The sequence below is a fragment of the Formica exsecta genome, unplaced genomic scaffold (genome assembly GCF_003651465.1).
Source record: "Formica exsecta isolate Colony F162 unplaced genomic scaffold, ASM365146v1 scaffold83, whole genome shotgun sequence".
NCBI lineage: Eukaryota > Metazoa > Arthropoda > Insecta > Hymenoptera > Formicidae > Formica > Formica exsecta.
Genome location: NW_021853600.1, coordinates 305496 through 332497, shown reverse-complemented (window position 1 = coordinate 332497; position 27002 = coordinate 305496). Strand labels below are relative to the sequence as shown.

The window sequence follows — 27002 nt, the reverse complement described above, 5'->3', positions numbered from 1 at the left end:
ATGTCCTTAGAATTATTTCCGCTCGTAACTAACTACAGTTTGCTGGCACACTTTGTGAACGTTCTGTCCTATATCACGTTCAGTCGGTACGTGACTCACAATTAGAGACGTTGCTCTATCTCGCTGCCGCGCGGTTTTTCTACGTAAAGTTTTGCCGATACGCACCCGTGTCAATTGAACGTGGCTGGCATTACGTGCGCCAAGATGAAAAGTGAGTTCAAAGAGCGTCTATCGAACTCGTGAATTCCGATCTGTTCTCTTCGAAATTTTGTCCGCCGGCCTTTTTATGCTCCAACCACATAATGGTTCTTATCGAGGGGCTTCCTGCCAATGGTATAATCATCGGTGAATGATCCTAATCCCTGGCGCGCAACATCGGGATATCGATTTCTATTGTAATGCAGTTTTAATACTGAGCGGATAAAACTTTCAGATTATTCAAAGAAAATTTGCGATATCTATTTTTAGATAATAGTTATTATTATTAATAACTTTCTACAGATCTTGCTACGTTAGCTCCTTAATAAATTCTTCTTAACTCCGCTTTTAACTTTCGTACATTTTAGAAAAACAATAAAATTTAAAAAATTAATTAAGCAATGTTTTGCATTATACATACATATTTTTCAAGTTTTATATCAAATTCTATTCTTACTGACATAATAATTAAGAAAAATTTTGTAAAATACAATAAGATTGCATATTTATTGAATTTCATATTGTTAGTTCTATATTGTGGAATATATTTATTGCCCGTAATATAATTATGTAATTATAAAGCCTTGGTATGCTTTGTTTAAAAAAGTTTTTTATTACACCTCGACTTCGTTTTTCCATCAATGTCACACGCTGTGACAACGATCCAGAGAATCCCGTTCGATTCTTTGACCCTCTGCAAATCTACGGACTTTATTACGGCTCTTCATCAACTCGGTCCGGCAGAGTAATAACGTTAGTTGCTGGCTTGGCAAAAATCCGCGACCCGACTATCATTTGTCACGGTCTGACAAAAAAAAGAAATATATATAATACTCAACATTCTATATTATATATAAATATCGATAAAAAAGTTCCTTTCATTTGCGTTACGACCATCGTATTAGCATAAATGATAACAATGCTTAACTTTTTATTATAAAATATTTTTCACTAATCTGTGGATTGATGTCGGAAAAAATACGAAATTTTTCCCAACGCAATTTTGTATAAAATTTCTTTGACAACTTTCTTTACTCCTTACATATGTGTTTTTGTCAAAATTCTCGCAATTTTACTCTTGTGTAGAAATTTATGTGGTTGGCAGTTTCTATGTTACGGATTTTACGTTGCGTGAAAAACAACAATATACCTCTTTCGCTTTCCGTGTTTCATGTTTTGTGTTCTTGCTTGCTTTTTCGCAATAAATAGCAGGACCATTAATCAGTATCCTGAACAATGTAGTATCCTACCATATTTTCAAAGATAGATAATGATAACAGGTATATTGCAATTCCAAGTTTTATTTTATTTTATTTTATTTTAATAACAACAAGATAGAGTTTTATAAAAATCAAAAAGAATCTTTTGAGAGAAAAATACAGAAAAATAAATTAGTTTTAAAAATAATATAAAAATGTGATTCAAATATTGTACACACATTTATCAATAAAGATTAATATATTCTTTTAAGTTTGAAATGAACTTTGAAGTATATATTAGAAACATATGTAAACACAGTAAACATAGTAAAACGGAAAAAGCAAGTGAGAACAAGCATGAAAAAATCGAATAATTATAATATCATAGAATAACTCTATGGTACTAACTTCTCGATTCATTTTGCTTTGACTTATTTAATTCATCATTGGATGAAATGCTACTTTGGGCATTCACGTCAAAATCGGAATTTAATTTTCAGGTAAAGAGACAAAATTATGACCAGTAAAGAACATTTAGTTTTTAATCTCCATTTATATCACAGTATTTTTACCATCGACGTACCAATGCGTTAATACCAGCAGAATAGAAGGAGTTGTCCTGACGTCTGAACCATTATAATACACACTGTAACACACACACCTCCCAGAAACCCAGAGAAAAAATACAAACATTCAGATTTCCATCTGTTTGGTCCCTTGAAGGAACATTTGGGCGGCCGGTGCTTTCAGTCAGAAGATGAGCTTAAAACGTGTGTATTACAGTGGTTCAGACGTCAGGACAAATCTTTCTATTCTGGCGGTATTAACGTATTGGTATGTTGATGGCAAAAATGCTGTGATGTAAACGGAGATTACGTTGAAAAATAAATGTTCTTTATTGATCATAATTTTGTCTATTTACTTGTCTAAAAATTGAATTCTGATTTTGATGTAAACAATCCAAGTGCGTAATGCTTTTGCGAAAAAAATGGTTTTGCAAGAAAACTAAACTTTATTATTCCTGAAATAGAGAAAAAGTACAAAAATAATATAATACACACTGTAACACACACACCTCCCAGAAACCCAGAGAAAAAATACAAACATTCAGATTTCCATCTGTTTGGTCCCTTGAAGGAACATTTGGGCGGCCGGTGCTTTCAGTCAGAAGATGAGCTTAAAACGTGTGTATTACAGTGGTTCAGACGTCAGGACAAATCATTCTATTCTGGCGGTATTAACGTATTGGTATGTTGATGGCAAAAATGCTGTGATGTAAACGGAGATTACGTTGAAAAATAAATGTTCTTTATTGGTCATAATTTTGTCTCTTTACTTGTCTAAAAATTGAATTCTGATTTTGACGTAAACAATCCAAGTGCGTAATGCTTTTGCGAAAAAAAATGGTTTTGCAAGAAAACTAAACTTTATTATTCCTGAAATAGAGAAAAAGTACAAAAATAAAAGTGTGAGATAAATATCTGTAGGTGATATAGAGTTAATTTATCATGGAAGGAAATACGACATTTCCGCATCAATTATCGTCACATCAATTTGAATAGGTTTATACACGCGGACCGAATACTTCGCGTTTATAAGAAATTTACTTAGTAATAGAGTCCACAATTTCCGATTTATATCGGATTCTTCCGCCGGCAGTCATCCGAATAGATATCAAAAACTGCTAGCTGGCGGATCTCACCCCCTCCTTTCTTCTCTTTCACTCTCTTCGACACATCCGTGCTCTTTCGAGCTCGGGGTTAACTGGACCCGGCCAAAGATCGATCGATGACAAGGAATAGTTACTTCTACGAGTATTAAGCTCGATTTACATTGCAAGAGATATATATTATATAATAATCAATAAAAGGAAAAAAAAATTAATTTTCTTAAGCTAGTGTTTTTCATTTAATTGCGCAATATATTATATTAATGTATTACTCAAAAATGTCAGTAATTACTTATTAATGTTCCATCATAAATTGCTTGAAACAATAAAGTCAATTATTTTTTCGTTTAATAATTAAATAATTAAGTGAATAATTAAATGTCTTACTTCTTTTCTCCATACCACCGTCTAAATTAAGTTTACCGAAGGGTAATATTTCATAGTCAAAAAAGATTAATATTTAAAAAAATATTGTTTTATGTTATCAAGAAATAGAAAACATTTATTGCATCATATATTTTTATCTTAGAGATGATCAAATTAAAGAATTCTTCCGATGCTTATAAAAGTCATTAAAAACATATCGTGCACGTATATAAAACTTATCATGCTATAAATTAAAGTCTAACGTCACCCTTGTTGGTCACCGACGAGTCGTAGTAGTAAAACTAGACGTAAAATTCTACTTAGCGCAAAAATAGCTATCATAAAAATATGTTCGTCGTATTGTAGCAGACGATTTCAAATAATTTCGAAGCGCAAAGAATCCGTTTAATGAAAGAATGCGTTTAATGAAATACATATTTATTTCTTCCTTTCTTTTGTGAATTATTTATAATAAAAAAATAAAAAATTAACTTCGCGTATCTATTCCTGTTATCGATATATCCCTTTTTTGAAAAGTATCAAATATATACAATTCGATGAAGTCACAATATAATGATAATAAATTTGACATATATGAACTATTAAATGTCACTTCTTGGACGTGTGCACTGTCATCGAAATGTTTTTATTGACATAGATTGGTCTAGACTCTACTGACGGCTGATATTTGATTCGTCAATTTCAACAACAAGGTTTCGTAATATATACGCGTGCATTGGTCAGTCAGAACGGGTTATCGATCCCCAGATGATAACCAGACATATATTTTGAAAGATTACTCTGTCGTTTAGTTCGATATGTTCGGAACACGCGAGGACTCAAAGGCGATAATAATGTGAGATAATCATGGGCAGAAAATAATTATTATAACAGTAACAAATATAATGTGATAATCGCTGATAATAATGCAATATATTAGTAATAATATATAATATATGTATAGATTGATATATACATATATATAAAATATAGCTACTTTGGGCATTCACGTCAAAATCGGAATTTAATTTTCAGGTAAAGAGACAAAATTATGACCAGTAAAGAACATTTAGTTTTTAATCTCCATTTATATCACAGTATTTTTACCATCGACGTACCAATGCGTTAATACCAGCAGAATAGAAGGAGTTGTCCTGACGTCTGAACCATTATAATACACACTGTAACACACACACCTCCCAGAAACCCAGAGAAAAAATACAAACATTCAGATTTCCATCTGTTTGGTCCCTTGAAGGAACATTTGGGCGGCCGGTGCTTTCAGTCAGAAGATGAGCTTAAAACGTGTGTATTACAGTGGTTCAGACGTCAGGACAAATCATTCTATTCTGGCGGTATTAACGTATTGGTATGTTGATGGCAAAAATGCTGTGATGTAAACGGAGATTACGTTGAAAAATAAATGTTCTTTATTGATCATAATTTTGTCTATTTACTTGTCTAAAAATTGAATTCTGATTTTGACGTAAACAATCCAAGTGCGTAATGCTTTTGCGAAAAAAAATGGTTTTGCAAGAAAACTAAACTTTATTATTCCTGAAATAGAGAAAAAGTACAAAAATAAAAGTGTGAGATAAATATCTGTAGGTGATATAGAGTTAATTTATCATGGAAGGAAATACGACATTTCCGCATCAATTATCGTCACATCAATTTGAATAGGTTTATACACGCGGACCGAATACTTCGCGTTTATAAGAAATTTACTTAGTAATAGAGTCCACAATTTCCGATTTATATCGGATTCTTCCGCCGGCAGTCATCCGAATAGATATCAAAAACTGCTAGCTGGCGGATCTCACCCCCTCCTTTCTTCTCTTTCACTCTCTTCGACACATCCGTGCTCTTTCGAGCTCGGGGTTAACTGGACCCGGCCAAAGATCGATCGATGACAAGGAATAGTTACTTCTACGAGTATTAAGCTCGATTTACATTGCAAGAGATATATATTATATAATAATCAATAAAAGGAAAAAAAAATTAATTTTCTTAAGCTAGTGTTTTTCATTTAATTGCGCAATATATTATATTAATGTATTACTCAAAAATGTCAGTAATTACTTATTAATGTTCCATCATAAATTGCTTGAAACAATAAAGTCAATTATTTTTTCGTTTAATAATTAAATAATTAAGTGAATAATTAAATGTCTTACTTCTTTTCTCCATACCACCGTCTAAATTAAGTTTACCGAAGGGTAATATTTCATAGTCAAAAAAGATTAATATTTAAAAAAATATTGTTTTATGTTATCAAGAAATAGAAAACATTTATTGCATCATATATTTTTATCTTAGAGATGATCAAATTAAAGAATTCTTCCGATGCTTATAAAAGTCATTAAAAACATATCGTGCACGTATATAAAACTTATCATGCTATAAATTAAAGTCTAACGTCACCCTTGTTGGTCACCGACGAGTCGTAGTAGTAAAACTAGACGTAAAATTCTACTTAGCGCAAAAATAGCTATCATAAAAATATGTTCGTCGTATTGTAGCAGACGATTTCAAATAATTTCGAAGCGCAAAGAATCCGTTTAATGAAAGAATGCGTTTAATGAAATACATATTTATTTCTTCCTTTCTTTTGTGAATTATTTATAATAAAAAAATAAAAAATTAACTTCGCGTATCTATTCCTGTTATCGATATATCCCTTTTTTGAAAAGTATCAAATATATACAATTCGATGAAGTCACAATATAATGATAATAAATTTGACATATATGAACTATTAAATGTCACTTCTTGGACGTGTGCACTGTCATCGAAATGTTTTTATTGACATAGATTGGTCTAGACTCTACTGACGGCTGATATTTGATTCGTCAATTTCAACAACAAGGTTTCGTAATATATACGCGTGCATTGGTCAGTCAGAACGGGTTATCGATCCCCAGATGATAACCAGACATATATTTTGAAAGATTACTCTGTCGTTTAGTTCGATATGTTCGGAACACGCGAGGACTCAAAGGCGATAATAATGTGAGATAATCATGGGCAGAAAATAATTATTATAACAGTAACAAATATAATGTGATAATCGCTGATAATAATGCAATATATTAGTAATAATATATAATATATGTATAGATTGATATATACATATATATAAAATATAATAATATATTATTTATATGTGTGTATATCTAATTACAATAATTGAAATAAAAATAATATAAAAAAGTTTCTAGGAAGTTAGCTCTTTACATATTTTTATTATTAACATAATTTAATTATTAATTAATTTTTTTTTTTCTTGAATAAAACTACAATTCTCTTTTCTTTCCTCTGCGTCTTTTATATATATATATATATAATTTAAAGAAAACTTTAATAACGCACATGAAATACGGCCGAGCTGTTGATAATTGATAGAGCTGATAATTTATGACACAATCGATGTAAATTTACTTTGCGATATAATACTATATAAACAATCGACCAAATAATCAAATTACGCAATGTAATATTTATTTACTTAATTGTGTAAAGAAATTCATATTAAGAATGAATTTATTTGATCATATAGTCTACTTGTACATAGTTTTATCTTCTTCGAAATTAGATAGGAGTGTTAATCGTATGGTTCTATTGCCTGGCAGTAATTTTCGGCACTTAGGGTGATTAGAGGGCGATAAGGAAGCGAAGCGAATAGAGAAGCATTACGATGATCGATAGTAATGCGTCGCGTTAGGATTCGATCGTACGCAATTCCCCATTTTTCACAGGCGCACGTATCATTTTTTTCTTATTCAAAGTTTTCGTAGTTGAAATGGTCTTCTTGTAATTTTTCACGGCTATGAACGTCGCTACCGCGAAATAATTCAGCTTCTAAATCGATAAAGTTATCCAAATATTAACTTTAGCTTAGAGTTGATTTTCAGCGCTACTGAATTTTGATGACGTATCTTCGCTTTGTAGCTCATTGTCAATAGAATTTTCTTTGGTATTGCAGCTTTTGCGATGTATGTGTGTTAAATCATTTTAAAATATATATTACCCTATATAATATATAATATTCTTCTAATATATTGTATATAATGTATAAGAGTATTGTAATATACATGTAGTTTGCTCTAATATAGTTTGGTAGTAAACGTGGTAAGAAAGTGGAATAAAATACGCATTTAAACAACATAATTCACTACAAAGCACAATCACAAATGTCTTTTCTTCTATTTATTTTTAATCTGCTTATTACATATACGTGTAAGAAAGTTTTTCGCTATAATTCTTGTCATATTGATTAATTTCAGTGCGATGTACTAACGCGGTGATAATAAAAAAAGTTGGTAGAATACTTCGCTCTCACCAACAGAACTTTCTTTAAAGTCGTTTTGTTTGTGTATATGTATTGTATATGTATGTGGCTGTAATGACATAATTAAAACGAAATTTGTAGATAATTTAAGTTATTCCTTTTGGAGGCAAAGATATAAAATATTATGATATTTCGCAGAACGTGTCTTTAATTTTATTTCTTTGACTAACTTAGAGTTTCGCAGCAAAAGTTGAAATCCTAATATTTTTTAATTATATGTCATCAAAACTCATTATTTTTAATAACATATAATTCTTCTTTAGATTCATGCCTCTTTCTGTCTCTCTGCGTTTTGAAAATGAATAGTCTTTAGACATCCGTCTAACAAATAGTAATATTTTCGAATTTTTGTATCTTTCATTGTTCGCATTTTAAAATCTCTCGTATTTTGCGTTGAGATCTTCACAATCTTGGACGTTTGTTCTTAAATCCATGCATATACTTCTGCATTCTCAAATTTTCAAATTTCGTTTAGGCAACAATTTTGTTGTGCCTCTCTCTTCATATGGAGACGGTCGATCGGTCAATGGCGTGCAAGTGCGGAGGGAAAGGCGGAAAGTTCCTAAAATTGCATTCTGCGGGACGCGAGAGGCGACGTCATAAAACTTGCATTACAAGTTCTTGCATTACAAGAACAGCCGTCAGCGAAACTAGGTGATTAAATCAAATATCGACAAAACTTGACGAGTTCTCTTGTGACAACACATGAGAATACAATGACAACAGTAGGACTCTACGAAACTTGATTTCACTGTTTTGAACAATTGCGCTCGCGTAATGACTCTGTGTGTGTGTGTGTGTGTGTGTGTGTGCACATAAAATGCGCAACATGCGTGATCTGCTTCATTGATAAGTATTCGCAAAATTAATGTTACATTTTAGTTCAGCAATAGAAAAAAGTAAACAATTAAGATAATTTAAAAAACAAATATATATATGATTATATTATTTCAATAATAAAATTTTTACTAGAAGTGTTTAATAAATCCATTATTTTTTAAAGAGCAAGCATCGAGAATTAAAATCTTCAACAATATATGATGTCAGATCATTAATTCATCATTGTAGATCGTGATGTGTATTATTATTTAGAAATAATATGTATTAAAATATGAATATTTGCTATAAATAATCATAAATTGTAAATACACTTTTCAAACGACCAAAATTTCCATTTCTGTTATTCTCAACCAACTTGTTTTGATAATAATTATAAAATATATTTAAAAAAAGGAACTATTGCCAGGTTTATTATTATTCTCCGAAATATGTACAATAAAGTTCACTGGCCCATTTGTAAAATGTAACACTACCAAAAATAGTCGTTATACACATTGCTTTTGAAACTTCAGAATACTTTGACGAAGAAAAGAGCGCATTATCGAAAACCGATATCCATGCAAGGAAGGCAGACAGACTGTAATTACAAGACGTTACATGATACTAGTGTACTTTGGCAAGCCATTAAGCAGTTTTTTTTTAAGGTAATTTGTAAAAACCGCTTCAATTGTTTTTTTACAAATAGCACTGTTTTATCCGATATTGTGTGTGCTTACCGGAATGGCTAGAAATTAATTATTTCTCAGCGGATGCCTCATAAAAATTTTAATATTTCTTCTCTGTCAATACATTTCACGTGACTGAAAGTTTTTTTGTGTTTGCTTATTGTTAGTTAGCTAACCGTTATACAATACAGCATAGCTTTATTTCCAAGATGCAACATAAGTAAAACATCAATTAGTGAATTCGTAAATAAGACTAAAAGCTAGCATTGTTTTATTTATCTTTTCTATTTAATGTGCAGATATATTCTATTTTCTTACATATTTTGTAAAACAACACTTTTCATTAAAAAGTTTGAAAACATTAATAAGAAATTTATATAATAACAATATATGTATGTATATTATATCTTTTCTCTTTGTTGCTGAAATATCGACTATATAATATTGATATAATTTGTTATTGGAATTTATTATAACATCGTTTTAAATACTGGCAGGTTTAGCGATCTATATTTATAAAAGCTGTTTAAATTAGTTTTTTCATATTTATTTCGTTTTTAATCTTCACATTTTAATTTTAGATTCAATTAAACATACATTCAATAAAAAGAAGTTGTTGCAAAATAATACTAGAAAAAAAAAAAATATACCAAAATAAAATCATCAAACAATATCACATTTATCAATGCTTCTTTGAAATGAAGACTCTTTATTATAAGATAATTTATTATGAAACAATACCCATATTAAAAGCATCTCGCAAAATATAATCTCAACGATACAACCCGATGAAAGCGCGTTGCGTAAGAAAGGGGTAATATGCTGAGCTGCGAAAGTAATTAGTCTTATCCATCATCGCGATTGATCGTGACGCAGCAAGAGATGCGAATCTTTATCTTCTCCATTTTCCGAGGTTTACAAGTACATACATATACACGCGCGCGTCTGTCAGTCATCCTTCCCTTTCTTATCCGTACTTTCAATTTGCGCGTTACCCATTCGCGGTCGCTTCATTAATACCTCACCTTTAAACCATATACATATATATCATGCTCGATGATGGAATTTGGGATATTTTCACAGAAACACCCGATCAAATTGTCATAACATTTGTGTTTAATTATTGCTCGGCCCTGCGAACGGATACAAAGGCAAAATTTGCAATATCGCAAATTAATATGAGTAATGGGATCGAGATCAACACCGTGGTAAAACGATGCTTTTGTGATAAATGCCGCGGCCGTTCTAGCGATTTCGCCTAGTATAATCGTCATCAAGCAAATGACATCGCCATCGACACTCCATTGGCTGTCCGCAATGTCGTTCTGTTGATGAGCGAAATACAGTAGCGAATGTAACGCCGTCATCAAGACAAAATCATCATAATTCTCGTCTCGGCAAACATTGCCATTAATAAAATTTAATTTCAGAGCATTTGTAATATCGTATTAGATATCGCAACATGAGCGGGGATTATATACATCGGCAGAAAAAATTTTACCATGGTGTCAATGAGAACTAATAAAGAGAACACAATAATTTATAATAGTTTCAATAAAATATTGAATTATGTAAAAAATAATTCTGTCACTTTTATATTATTAATATTATATTATAAAATTTTATTGTATGATATTTTGTAATTTAATTTAATTTTAAAACTCAAGAGTAATCGCGTATCACAGTTATTTTATTTTACAATTAATTTCATAAATTTTTCTCTATTATATATATTTTATATAAAAATAAATAATCTATTAATCTGTGTTTAATTTTCTTAATATTAAATGTTTAAATAATTTTCTCGGTATGCTCTGTTTACACACTCTGTTTACACACTCTTCCAATAAATGCTATTTAATATTTAATATGTGCTACCACAAATGTAAAAGTCACGTTTCTAGAAAATGAGAAGAAATCTCAGATAGAGATAATCGCGATAATAAATACAATTATATTATTTTATTTATTACTAAGACTACTTAAGGGGGAGTCTGGTGTAAAAGGTAAAAAAAATCGATTTTTTTATGTATAAATCAATAGTAGTACATCTGAAAAATATGTCCCTGAGGTTACAGATTGAAATTCGAAGTATTAACGAGGCTACCGATTTTACTGCTACGCGTCATTCAGGTATACCGGAGAGCGCGCGGCGCGTTCCTCCGCTTAGTTAGTCCGTTGTATGAATAGGCTCCGAACATGAGCCGGTATTTATGAATCAGCGTGTCTGTAATTTGTGTATGTTTGTGTAAGTATATTTTCAAGTAGTGAAAAATGAGTGTATTGGTCACGTGGAAAAGAGAATGGGGACTCAGCTCCGAAACACTTGAATTTCGGCATAAAGATTATTGAGATCGCCGCTTTTACAGCTGCTGGTGTTTTCAATGAAGGTTATTGTGTCATATTAAAAATTATGGAAACGCTAGAAATCACTATTGGACAGCAATGTAAATTTTTCGCTGATACTCGCGACGCGGAGCGGTTGAAGAGGCAGGAGTGCCGCAGCCTAAGCAGCACGAAAGAGGCTCGAATGGCTCCGAGAGAGCAACAAATTGAGCTACAAAATTTTTACGAGGAAGCAAAAAGTTTGCTGTATGGGCCTGGAATAGCAGACTAGCGCAAAACAGCTGTAAGTTTCCAAAAATTGTTCAATACCCAAAACTTTAAACACGTTTTTTTCGAAACGACTTTTTTCTAATTGGCGTGCAGCATAACTCAAAAAATATTCGATCAATCGACTTGTCCCTGTGCAAGCACGTAGATAAATACATTCCCCTCTGGATGAACCAGTACTTTTAGTGATATTGTTAAATTTAATTATTTTTTTTGCATAATTAAAACAAAAATTTTTCGTCAAAATCGCAACTTTTTTTTCAAAGTCCTGCCATTCCCTCAATTTTGCACTTTTTTGTATAATGTGGTTTATCCATAGTGTAATCTTATTAAAAAAGATAAGATCTTTCCAAATTTTGTTTCAGGCGAGTACAACAGGCGCTATCCTGCACGTCGATAGACGATCCCGACGCCAAGGCGGGCGGCGAAATATTTTTATAATTTCTAACACTACCATTATTTTACGACAAAAAAATAATTTTCTACTTTTTTAAATGTTAATTAAAATACCCTAAAAGTTTTAACAAAATCCATTGAATTGTTTTTTCAAAAAAAAATCCCAAAAATCACCTTATTTTTAACAAGTTACACAAGACTCCCCCCTTAAATATTAAAGTTTGCCATATTTCATGTACAAAATTGTTAACATTTACAATTTTCACCATGAATTTTCATGATGACATGTGCTTCCGACATTTACCGAAATGCGAAAAGCGGTATTGCGGAAGCTGTCTAATATTTGCGAGCAGATTTCGACACGGTACTCGCAGACGGTTGATAAACTAGCGCTTCTTCCCGAAAGTCCTCTGTGTCTAGACAAACGAATAGTGCAATGCACCTGTAGAATTCCCTTCGTAATTTTGCATTTCGTCCTACGAGTTGACACACAGTTATCGCCGTGATCGAATTAAATTTCACCAGAATGAACGCGCCAGCATAGTGCGACAGTGATTGTTGAATAATATTTGATGAAGATTACACATAATCGTGAGTACCAATCTTCTAACGAATGAGCAGAGCAATTACAGTAGTATAACAACTGTATTTCACAAATAATTGTATGAGAGATTATAGCGATAATGGCATATTATTACGAATTTGAATAATTTCAATATTTTAATTACGAATATTTTTCAATATTTTAATCACGAATATTTTTAATATTTTAATTCAAGGAAAATTTATATACTTTTACATATCTCTTCATGTTTATATTTTTAAATAGAGAAATCTTTGTACATTTGGCAAATGCGTGGATATGCATTTATTAAACATTTCGATTTTTATATATGTGTGAACTTTACAAATATAATATTATTAAATTCTCATATTTTTGAATTTTTGCATTCAACAAACTACACATCTTGAAAATTTCCCTACTACAAAGCTTCCTATATTCACTTCTTCGACTATCAGTGCTTTCTTCTCGTAACTTTGATTTGTTAAACTCTTATAACATTAAATTTTCAATTTTTTTATCTTTGACTTTTGAAAGTTTGTTATCTGTAACAAATAGTGTTCTCTTGCATGTAAAATTTGAAATTCTATGACGTAAAATATCTTTTGAAGAATAAAATATATATATAAAGACACATATATGTACACTAAATTCTTATCTCATAATCATTTGTATGCAAACAATTGATAGCGTGGAATTTATCGTATTCTAAATTATATATTTTATATACTATCTTTTAATCGATTTATTCTTAATCGACTTACTTAAAAATACGGAGCATACTTGACAATATTTGTTATAATCAATATATGAATTATACGTATACTTTATATATATCAAATCATAATTAATATAAAAAAATATATATAATTTAATAGTGTATAGTATTTCCAATATAAAACCATATAAACTATATTTTCATCAATGCGATATTATAGTCTAATTATAAGTATAACGGAGTTTGATTGAAAAAGTGATACAAAATTGAATGAGAAACTATTACGTTAGTTAAAAAGTCATAAATTTCTGTTTTCTTTTTTTTTCACCGAGCAATTTTACACAAAGATTATGGATAATTTTTTAATTAATTAAAAAATTATGGATAGTTAATGCATGTATATTATGCTCGATAGTTACACAAAGAACTATTCTAAAGAGTTCAATCAAAGAGAGATATTCAATCTTAATCTAAGTCAAACTCAATTTCCCGAAACGGAAACCAAGGACACATGTGCGCGCAGGCTTACATTGTCGTGATTCGTTCTCTTCGTTGCACTTTCCAATTGCAATTTCTCACAGCTGCCGGAAATGCTGGTACTATGTTCGATTCACTCTATTTGTTTTTACTACGACTTCCGTTATTGATATATGAATAAAATTTGCTGAAGAAAACCAATCGAGAATCAATATCTTCGTACTGTGCTTTCTTTGGTCATTTCTGATAAATTATTAAATTTTTTGTTGCTCGTTTTTCATCACAAATCGAAAATAAAAAGATAAGTTATATATTTTTACAAAATATCTTTATCAAAGAGATTTCACTTGCCAAGACTGAAGAGAGTATAATTCTCATTTATGAGATTTTCGGCACTTAGAGCTTCTTTTATGTTACATTTTTAATTAAGTCTGAACTCTTGATTAAACTTTGAAATAGCCCTTTGAATAACGACTATCGAGCATAATGCGTACATTAACTATTCATAATTTTTTAATCAACATTGTGTGAAATTGTTCACAGTGAGAGAAGCTCAGTAACTATTTATAACTTTTTAACTAACATAATAGCCTTTCACTCGATTTTCTGTCGCTTTTCTAATCGAGTTTCGTTACGCTTAGACTATTATATAACGCTAACGAAATTTTTCACGAGAGCATAAAATTGCGAACCATCGATTAACGAGAGTCGATAAATAATCTCCGCACGTGCGTCCTCACTGTTCCATCAGGCTTGTCCACGCACTTGACATAATAATTTAATCTATTTCCTTTTATTTCCGCCACTGGCGACCGACCCAGTTATAACCGCAAACCCTATTTAGTTACGTCATGACGTTGATGTCGTGGTACGTGATTTAGAAACAGACGGCCATTGTCCGCGAGACAGAATTAGGTCGATTCGCAGCGATTTTATTCAGATCTTATCTGATGACAGGACATTTGATAAGTACAATTTAAGCTGACATTGCTTTGCGCGATGTAAGCGAAATTATATTGTGCAAATTTGATTTTATAAAGTATCCGGATAAAATTTAACTAAATATAGAAAATGCACACAATATTATAATTTGCGGACAGATCTGACATAAATTAATATGGATAGCTTTTGTGCTGCCGTCTTGCATAACATATATAAATTGATTGTGAGCAGAATAAATTTAAAGAGTAAAACCGTGAAAATTCAAATTTAATTTATTAAGCTCTTTGACTTTACAATTTCAGTTTTTGAAATTTTCAATATACAAAATGTCAAAATTCTTGCTTTATAAAGCATTGAAGCGGTTCTTACACACACAAATTCAATTTATATTGTTGAAAATTTCTTGCTACAATATTTCCAGAATACCCGCCGGATCCTTTCTGCGATCCATGGTAGTGTAGCGTTATTGGAACATATATTATACAGACGAAATAAGTCAGTAAACAAGATGGTGAGAATTTTTCTTCATGGGACTCTCGCGAGTAATTTATGTCGCGAGCACAACTACACAGAAAGAAAAGCACCACTATATAAAGAAATGAGAGATATGTGAGATATTGGAAAGAGAAAAATATAAACAGATTTCGCTAAGAAAGATTCCAATTTCGAAATTAACGAGAAATCTGTCGCTAACAAGAAATATGCAAGCACTGATACATCTTGTGTAAAGAAGCTTACCTGCTCATGCATTGGAAAAATCCCGCCGAGGATGATGTCACCACTGATGCGTATCAACTTCGAGCCGTCCTCACCTCTATTCTTCGTGCTGTAACACTCGCTCGTAATCAGGAAACACCACATCCACGGCAAGATTCTGCGCAAGTTCATCTTGGACATGGAAATTGAACTATTCAAGCGGCTCGTGGTTGACATCTTACTAAAACATGAAATAATAATATTTGCAGGTTACTTTGCGAATTTGAAATTAGAGATATGTGTATACATAAGTAAATGTTTTATCATTGATAAAATCAATTATCATTGATTTGACATTTTTATATATGATAATATAATCAAATTATAAATGTTTTACATCTCTGGTAATATTAAAATAATAGGAAGACACTGAAGATATCAAAGAGATATTAAATATTGAACTAACATTTTTAAAATTGTTTCCATTTTCTCGAAGAAAAGATAAAATATTAATGTATTTTAATATTTTATTTTAATTAATTAATTAGAATAAATGTATGCTCTATATACATCTATAATGACTGAGTTCTTTTTATTTTTTATATGATATGAATTATTAGCATTGCAGCTACAATGTTTTTCTAAGAATTGTTTCGAAACGACTAATAAGTGAATGCTTTAAATCGAAACTTTCAATAACTGATAAGCAGCTTTATGTATAATTCCCTGCTTGCGCGCTAAAAATATGAATTTATGGCAAAAATAGATAAATCGTACGTGCACAAAATGTTTATAGAAATATACATATATATTGTATGTTATATTTTCTCCTCTCTCTCTTTCCTGTCTATTTTAAACTCTTTTATTCAAATCACGATATTTCTGAACTTATAAAATAGCTTCTTCTCGACGATAAATCTTTGTCTGCGTTATGTTAAAATGTTCACATTCAAAGACCGAATCTCTCATTGTCAGTTCATCGTTCTTGAATTTTTTTCTTAAAAATGATTGAAATATGTGTTATTACATTAGAAAATATTAAAAAATAGGAAATATATATATATATATATATATAATTATTTGCGGCATCGTGTATTTTAAGCATTTAAGTCAGGCACAATCTTTCTTTCTCCCTGATCCGATCTAATTCGGTTTAAAGTATCACTGTTGCACGAGGATCGACGTAACTCGCATCTTAATGCTTCTCCTTTAATTATTTCATTGCCTGTCGGCGTAATATGGTCTTACATCTTTATTGTTCGATTTTCTCTCCACAGTTGTCGCAAAAGTTTGACTTTTATCGTTAGATTCTTCAAGCAATTATAGACGAAATAAGTCAGTAAACAAGATGGTGAGAATTTTTCTTCATGGGACTCTCGCGAGTAATTTATGTCGCGAGCACAACTACACAGAAAGAAAAGCACCACTATATAAAGAAATGAGAGATATGTGAGATATTGGAAAGAGAAAAATATAAACAGATATATATATATGCGAGACTCATTTTTTCGGTCAGTCATCACGTGATTGGCAATCATGAAACAAGTTTCTTCCTCGCACGACTTTTCTACCTCTTTTCTGAGCACCCTTTATCATCCCAAAAAGTAATTTGTTTTGAGGAATGCTTATATGAATTATCTCGTTGGAATTCTTCTTTATGGGAAACCGTGATCTTTTATAAAGCTATTGTTAATTGATGGAATTTGTCAAATTATTATGTGTTATGTTAGAATATTGTAATCTAGTTGCATAGTTTTGCTTTTAATACTGTTAAATATTATGATTTAAAAGTTCAATTCAATGGATTAATATAATAAGAATATAAACTGGATAAACACTCTAAAGAGTCTTAGAAAGTGTACAAAAAATTAATTTAAAATAACTTTTATCGTTAGATTCTTCAAGCAATTATCTTAAAGTTAATCATTGTATAATTCATTCTATATCAACGAGAAAAAAATTGATATATTATTTTTTAATTTCTTTCACCTGCCCGTTTTGAGACACTCGCTGCTTTTACATACTCCGGACTTTTTCAAGTACGTCATTCTCTTCCGAGAAAAAGTTGTGAATTGCATGTCTGCTTGCGCGCCTGTAATTTAATTTGATGATGCAGATGAGAAGGCAGGAAAACACTGGCGATAAAATTACTTTGTTAAACAAATTTCACTTTTGCTCACGACGTATTACGGTTTTCTAATATCTCTCTTTTGCTTCCTCCAAAAGCCATTCGAGGCCGTAATTGTGCAATTTACTTCGAGTCTTTCATTTAATTTAAGATCTTCGTCAAGAGCATACTTGTCGCAGGTTCTTTATGTTTAATGTCTAAATGACAACGACTAGAGGATATTTTAGCGCTGAAATGTATATCGTGTAATCGACTAATTGTAAGATAATTACTTCAACACTATCTTACAATTAGATTTGCCCTACTTGGAAATTTTTCTTATCTCGTGTACAGCGTATCTGCGCGAATAATTATTTAAAGTTTTATTTAAAAATTTAATAAAGTTAAATATTAAATTAATTATAAGTCATGACAAAACACAATAATTTATTTAATCAACTAATTTATAAAAAAAAACTTATAACAATGATATAATAAATAAATATTAAAGAATAACCTTAAATATTATGGAAGATACCGATCTTCTATATAAAATATTTTTGCGCACGGATTTCAATTAAAAGCAAACGCAATTAATTGAATCCGTCCCTAAATTTTAAGAAAAACGCGAATTTCTTTATGCGACGTCATCTCGCGGTTCACATTCAAGAACACATGCAATACGCTAAACATTCAACGCCTCAACTGAGATTGAACGGCATTTTATCGAACATGCCAGAATTCAGCGAGGCGTGCCACTGCTCCGAGAAAGAATGTAAAGCATTAGTGCAACCTATGACAATAATCGCCATGCGAATTTCACGTAATTCCGACGCATAATTGAGACGCAATGTTATATCGGTATTTTAGCTCTCTCTTTTATTATTGAGCATAAAATAAGTTGTGAGAAATAAAATAAAGTTCTTTTTCTCCCATTGTCATTTTATCCTGGGAAAGCGTTACAAAAATCGCTTTCTATTTTGATAAAGACCAACATAATATACAAATTGTATTATATCCTGAAAAAAGGGAAAAAATAATAGCTTTAAAAAGTATTTCTTCTGATTTTCTTTGAACTTGCAAATTGAAAGAAGAAAAATAGAAAAAAAGATAAATTAATTAAAATTTATATTTCTTTTTGTATTCTTTCTCTTTTATTTCAGAAATTCACAAAAAATTAATATTCTTTTAATTTTATTACTCTAAAGAGTCTTAGAAAGTGTACAAAAAATTAATTTAAAATAAAACAAAAAGAGTTTTAATATATTTAAACTAATATTTTTTAAATGCATGCGCATGTATATTATATCATATAAAATAATTTCAAATTTTTATATAAATCCTCTTGATGTAGATTAAAGTAGTCTTAAAAAAATCAAAAAATTATGGTTTCTATTTTTTTATATATAAGTATACATTACTATAATTTAATGTTATTTTATTAGAATTTGTTTAAAATTTTTATATAAATCCTCTTGATGTAGACAAGTTTAATCGACCTGTATTTTCAAGAAAAAAAATGTACCAATCGATTACATCTCCTCTTTATATACCACACGTTTGATTTATTATATTATATATAAGAAATATCGGTCCCTTTTTCTTCCGTATTCTCATAAATATTTCTTACAAGAAAATTTTATATATGTGTAAATTATAACTTTTATAGTAGCTCATATCTTTACGTTTTGCCTCTAATTTGAAATACAGCCGCATTATGTATTAAGACAAATAACTCTACCTGAATAGTGATCAGAGTTTTTTTATGTATATCTTTTATTTCTCAGAAGAAAAATGTTATATACCGACAGTTTTATAGACCGACGTTTTATAAATAGGTATGTTTATTGTACATATGTATATGTAATGGAGAGAAGAAATATGAGATACGATATTATATTCTTAACCTTCATAATTAAATGTTAAATATGTTTAATTTTATGGCATGCATTAAATTGTATACTGTAAATTTTTTCTATGTTGTACATACACAGTTTTCTATGAATGGAATTTATTATTCATTTGTATATTTATTACGCATACAAAATATTTAGTAAATTTGTCTGATAAAAATCAAGAATATTCTTCGGTATATCTGTCTCACATCTCTACACAATTTGTTTTATATTATGATATTCATAGTTTTATATTATGTAGATCACACACACATACACACACACACACACTACACTTGGTGACAGTTTGTGTTGAACTATCACTTGAGGCGATCTTATCACACATAAAAAAACCGCGTTTGTCTACGATATACTCTATAATAATATGGATCAGCTGACAGCTGACTTACAGTAAATAAAGGGAGAAAAACCGATCGATCGATCGTGTGCTTCCTCTTCAGCGTGCGACCTCAAGTGGAGTAGCTTGATCTCGAGTTGCCGTGTACAAAAAGCGGTTTGTATCCACCTTCGCTACGTCAATAAATATTTACCTTGTTTTCACCCACCACCATTTGCGGTAATCGCGAGTGCAAGGATCGCACGTAGATCGATGAATAGAACTACGTCACAAACGAAACCAACTCGTCCTCATTTGACCAACCAAGCGATACATATTTACGGGCTTTTCCACCTTGATTTTACGACGCCATTGTACTTTGTAATATTCGTAACGTGGACACGGTGTACGGATTCATCTCGCGGATGTATAATTTTCATCGATACATATTTATCGTACGTTCCACACACTCAGATAAATTGCAATAATAATAGGATTACCGAAGTTACGCTCTAAACTATAAAATAATAGCTACATGATTTCCCTATTGTTTATTGTGATATTTATATGCGTTTCCTACTATATAAATCATTATGATTTATTTATGTGTGCTTCTCTAAAAAATTTATCCATCAAAATTAATTTATAAGGAAACTTTGATTTTATTGATTTTAAGGCAATTCGAATTCTATTGATGTTAAAACTTAAAGATATTAAAACCAGCATACTATATATATTTTGTTTTTCAGGGTTGAAATTCTTTATTTAAAAGCTAAAATAAAAATTTATACCCACAAAAATATCTATTTTGATAAAGATTGCTCTCTATTTCACTGTCGGTTTTGATATGTATATATGTGCATATTACAATTTTGATGTTACTTTAACTTTTTTCAGCAAAATGCCTTTCTTCAATGATCAAAAACTAACATATTTGTTGAAGAACTACAAAATACGTAAAGGGAAAAATATGAAAAGTAATGCAAATAAAATGTGCAAATTATCAAATTTACACTTTAAAATTATTAAGTTTTTAGAAATAAAATCACATTTTCTTTCTCATTTATAAAAATAAATATTTTTAGAAACATTCCTTTTATTTAATACATTTTTTTTTTATTATAATACTGCTTTAAAACTTTTTTTATTTTGTAAAATAAACAATAGTTAGTTTATTAAATCCTGCTTTTTTTACGAAAAAATTAACTGGCACATTTGATTCAATTTAAATCGTGGCACTCCTTTAATGTAAGATTTTTTGACATTGTATAAAAAGAATAGACAAATATTAACATTAATCGTTAAAAATAGTAAAGTTTAGAAAAATATTTAAGATAGCACAGTTATATTGCAATAATATATTTATTTCGAGAACATAATTATGCAATGTGCATAACAAACATTTTTCTTTTTTTTCAATTTGTACAGAGATATGTCATAAAATAAATTTTACGTCCCTGATAAAAACGAGAGAGAAAATTATGAAAAATTAAATTATAAAAAAGAAAATGTAAAAAATAAATATCTTTGACACTGACATGAGAAGAAATTTCGAGTAATAAATGTACGTAACTATGTGGATATATATCCATATTGCTTTGCCCTAATTTCTACTTTTGTACAATTTTTAATTGGGTTGCTGGTAACATTTTATATCAATTAGACAGTCTCATTTATTTTACATACATGATAAAGAGGATAAAATTATTATAATATAATATATTATTATAATACATTGTATATATATTTTTATTTGAAACATTATATAAAATATAGTGTTTCAAGTGTGACATTTCTTTGAATAGGAGACAAGTGTGACGTTTCAAGATCAAAGATATTAAAATCGTTTTTTATATAGTAATGATCTCTTTTCTACAAATTTGTGTGCAATCTCCTGTATTATTACATTCAACAGAACTTTCTCTAGAAAAAGTTATATATATATATATATATATATATATATATACATATACATATACAACATATGTATGTATAGCAAAATCTGTAAAATAAATGAAACTGTCCAATTGATATGAAATATTACCAGTAACCTAATTAGAAATCGTACAAAAGTAGAAATTAGGGCATTACATACATATACAATATATGTATGTATGCATGTATATATATCTATGTATGTATATATATGTATTGTAACATGTTAATATAATATATGCCAGTCTGATATGTCACAATATCAAACCAATTATAGTTTATTTTATGGAACAAGAAGTTTTTTTGTGTATGTATACTTTTCTGTATTTATATATTACAACATATTTTCTTAAATTATATTTAAAAATTTTAAATTCTCAGATATACTAAATAGTTCTTTATTTTACGATGTATGTTAATAAATCTGAGCATCTAATTTATTAAAAAGAATTAACAATTAATTTAATTTACAACAGGAATATCAAATAAACATATGTTCTAATATATAGAAACAGTTTTGATACATTAATATGAATTATATTTCACAGAGAATTCAAATACGCGGAAAAATATGCAATTTAATTTTGAGTTACGTAAATTGTAATTAATAAATTCATAATACAAATTGCTTCTTTATATGAAGTAATTAAATAATAGATTTTTAAGAAACAGTTAAATAAAGTAGAATCATTGCATGTAAAAAACAATTATAAAAAATAAGAAATATCTTTGAGAGATAATCGGCGAAGCTTCAGCTGTGAATTCTCATTAAACAACATTGAAATAAGTTCTGGCGTCAGTTATTTCTGAGTCAGAAGTGACGAGAGCACACTGGAAGTTGTTGCATTTAATCAGTTTTGCGGAAGATGTTATCCAATCGTCTGTTGCCGCCGCATCGACGTGGATAAGCAACCAAAGCAGCCAAGCAGCCCGTCCTTACAGTTGCTAAAGTTCAGAAACTCTCGGAATGTTGGCATGCGAACAACCGTATCTACTTTCGCGAGATACTCATCTTGCTAAGAAACCAGACATGATAGTGCCAGTGTACGAAGTGCAAAAACTTGCAAAGGAAAACGAATTGCTCCGAGACTGAAAACTCAAAAAATTCCAGTTTTGCTTTTATTTCTTATAGCTTTTTTTAATGCTTTATGACTTATTGATATTGACAGGAATCATAATACAGAGTGGTACCACGAGCTTTACTCTCTTTCGGCTACAAATTTTTTAACGCATTTGCAATTAATCTTTATAACACAACAATTTCAGCAAATTTGTTTTTTCAATTCTTGAATTTCATATGTTAAATATTTTGGCAATTCTTGTCTTAAATTAAAATTTTATTAAAGTATATATTTGATCAAAAGAGCTCTTAAATTATACTTTAATACCCGAAATATTTTATATTTAAAAAAAAGAAGAATTAACAAAAACGAGAATAAAATCAAAGTTTATTATTTCAAAGAAATTTGCAATGATTAACAACAAAGAAATGCACATTTTTTAACCTTTCCTCAGATCCGTAAGAATTGCATCTTGGGGAACAAAAAATGTACTAACTCAAAGGCATACTGGCGATCGAGCTGCGATAAGGTAAAGTATATTATTGAATATAAAAGGAATAAATGTCCAGAAAGAGGAAAAAAGAAAGTAATGCGCGATTATGCGATTCTGAACGTTGCTCTCGATCAAATTTCTATCTTCCATTCTCGCAAGATCATAAACTTTTCCCTTGCAAAATCGTGCGGTCTATTTTACGTTTAAATATATTAAATCTTTTATCTTGAAATCAATATAGAATAATGTAATTTCCGCGTAATTCAACAAAATAATCAGTGATGGAGTTCACGCGTAATAAACTGTGCCTCCAAACAAAATCGCGAGAACAATTGAAATATTGATCGTGAAATTCATTTAAAGATTGTATCGGTTTTTTTTTTTTTATATCAAACTAACATATCAAACTACTGTAACTTGATAAAATATGTATAATATGTAAAATGTGTATTTTTATAAAATACAAAACTGAGTTTCTTTTGAATGAGAATTCATCGTAAAAGAATTAGCAATTTACAAAACAGATATTCGTTATCAATCTCCCTTGCTAATTTTCGAATTTAAAATTTTAATCGTTTCAAATTTAACAGTTAGTTATTGCACAGCACAGAACATTGCAGTAAATAACTGCTACTGTTTAACTATTATATCAAAGAAATGGCGACTTACCTGATTCATGTACGATCTGACGAACTCCATGCTTTGATCCAGAGCATATGTATCGCTGCTACAGGAATCAAGGATAAGAGCACCTAGCGTTGTGTTTGGCAGGAGTTCTCTATCAGCGTTAATCTGATCCAGAATATACAGCATAGCTTCCAATCGTTGCATACCCTTCTCTTCTTTTACGGCCCCGCATGGTGATGCGCCGATGGAACTTGAGATCTGAACAAATAAATATGTATGTGTATTTTATTTACAGAACCTTTATTCCTCTTCATACTTTTAGAATTACGCATTTTTTATTCATTCATATTTCATATTCATTTATAACACAATGTCTTGTATTATAATATAAGAATAACTTTTTTCGATAACAAAGAAATTTCAACTTAAAAAGAAATTTTTATAAATCAAATTTCTCGAATAAATTTTCTCAATTTGATCAAAGCTAGATAATCTAGAAATTAGAAGTTAGAGATAATTCTATTTTTCCGCTTTATTTTTCACATATTGTGTTTCAATATCGCGTAAACATGAGCGATCTAAACACAATGTCGGCACAATTCAAAGCTGCATTGTTTCCGATCGAAACAATGCAGCTCTGATATTTCAACGGCGGTAGAGCAAAAGATAAGATAGATACTCAATTTTCATGGATTAATGCCGTACTTTTCCCCAGAGCCATTCATTCCTACAATATCTGGCTACAATGGTCACGACTTGCGGGACACGAGACCGAAGGGATCAAATTACAGGGAACTTCGACCCTTCGTCGTATCCTAGAGCATTATAGTCGGATGCGCTGCTGTTGACGTCGAGAATTGAAGGAGAGAAAGAGAGAGAGAGAGAGAGTATGAGGGAAGTTATGGTACAATACTATAAATCCGCGGGTCGCTACACTGATCGTATACGAGGATTTCGTCAACCCGAAAATACACAGTCCGGCCAAACACGCTCGTAAATCCTGGCGACAACGCAATCTCGCCGCTGATTTTAATGTTTGTGAAATCAGCTGGGAACGCTGATCATTTGTTTTCGGGGTCACAGAGTTTTCCCAGAATAAAGCTTTTAATTCTAACAACCCGAAATTTGTTTTGGTCTCAAAGTTCGAATAATAGGGGATGACGAGAACCCTACTGTGTGTGCTTGACCTATAAAATTAGGTATTTAATCTATTATGTATATGTTTAAATCTCTTATTTCAATGAATTCCATGAATTTTATTTCGTTTTATTTTTAATTCCATGAATATTTTAAATTTAGAATAAAGAACCTTCACGGTAATATAAAAATGTATGTATGTATGTATAACAAGATATTATAATTTATAAACTTCATCATACAAATTTAAATTTAACGTTATTTATTTTTTCTTAAATCAGCATTATAATTCGTTATCCCGAATTAAAATATCTTATAATATGCTGTTGTACCACTATATTTGCGAAATCAGAACAATTATATACCTAAAAATATTTTTAATTAATATCAACCAGTTTATTAACATTGAGGCAACTAATATTCACATTAGAGAGAGATGTATACATAATAAATTATAATTGATTACCAAAAATATATAATAGAACAATGGTTTTTTAGAAATGTTTTTTTTTTAACTAATAATTTTCATTCATTGTTCGCAAAGGCGGATAATCAATGTTACCTTTGTCACTGAAAAAGTTGTTACATTGCTTTTCTGTTAATTTATCAGAAAAAACTAAACATCCGGGTGAGTTCAGGTCACTCGTTACTTATGAGTCACTATATCGAGCGCAAGAATAACCGATGTAAGAAGGAAAGTTATTCGTTCTATTCGCGGAAGTTCTGTGAACGACGGTTATTTTGCACGAACTAGTTGCGCGACAACAATAAATCAGCTTAAAGTTTTCGATATTATTCCATCTATAACTGAATAAAGAGGTAACATTTCACAAGAATGTTTACTTCGCATTTTGTATAGTGATCGAACTTAGTCGTATTCGAGAGGAAAAAATCGAGCTTTTCTTCGGAAAAAATAAGTGGAACATTAACACAAAAAGAATTTTCCAGATAAAATGCTATAAAATGTTAGAAAATGTGCATAAAATATTCCGTATGTATATATGTTAATATTAAAATTTTCTTTTTTCGGAAAAGTTTAAATTAAATTTTAAGTTTCACAATTGTATGAATGTCGTACATTTTTATCTGAATTGTTAATTAGATGATTAATTAGCAAGATTTATTTTATTTAAATTTGATAATTACGCATTTATTATATATTCTCAGTATTAATAACAATTTATTTTCGCAAAAATAATGCCAACCAAAAAGTTTGAAAAAGCATTTTAAAAAAAATCACAAACTGCATATTGTATACCGTAGAAATCTAGAAATCGTACAGTGCATGACTACAGAGTGTGTGTGTGTGTGTGAATAGTCTATTATTTTTTAATTGTATAAAGTAAATATTACATATTTTCTTTTTTGCACGCCAGGTACCTCGCGAGATTGCGAATAAGTCTTCGCGGGAATTCTCAATTTTTAATGAAATAAAGTTCGGATATTCTTGATACTGGAGCTTAACTTCTGCAATTTTTGCAGTGCTGCGCTCATATATTTCTCTTTATTTCTTGTTTTTTTTTTTTTTTTTGGCGAAATATTTTGCAATGATAGGACACTTGATATGGCTCTTAGATGGCGGATTATGATCTCTCTCACTATATTTCATCTGAATCGCGCGTAATATGACGTCAAAGGCGAGATCCGAGGTTGATTACGTCAAACTTTTGCGTAACACATATTAGATAATTTCGACAGTTGGCTTATTTTCCGCGCGT

At 30.2% G+C, this 27002-nt stretch overlaps 1 protein-coding gene across 1 annotated transcript in view; it reads right to left on the bottom strand.

The window, feature by feature from the left end:
- Window positions 1-24414, bottom strand: part of LOC115244689 (metabotropic glutamate receptor 7-like) — a gene marked incomplete at its 5' end in the record, with an annotated part of 78210 nt that extends 53796 nt beyond the window's left edge. The window contains one exon of the mRNA XM_029822557.1: window positions 24190-24414. Within this exon, the coding sequence (XP_029678417.1) occupies window positions 24190-24414 (225 nt within the window). The remainder of the gene's footprint in view (window positions 1-24189) is intronic.
- Window positions 24415-27002: the final 2588 nt, after the last annotated feature.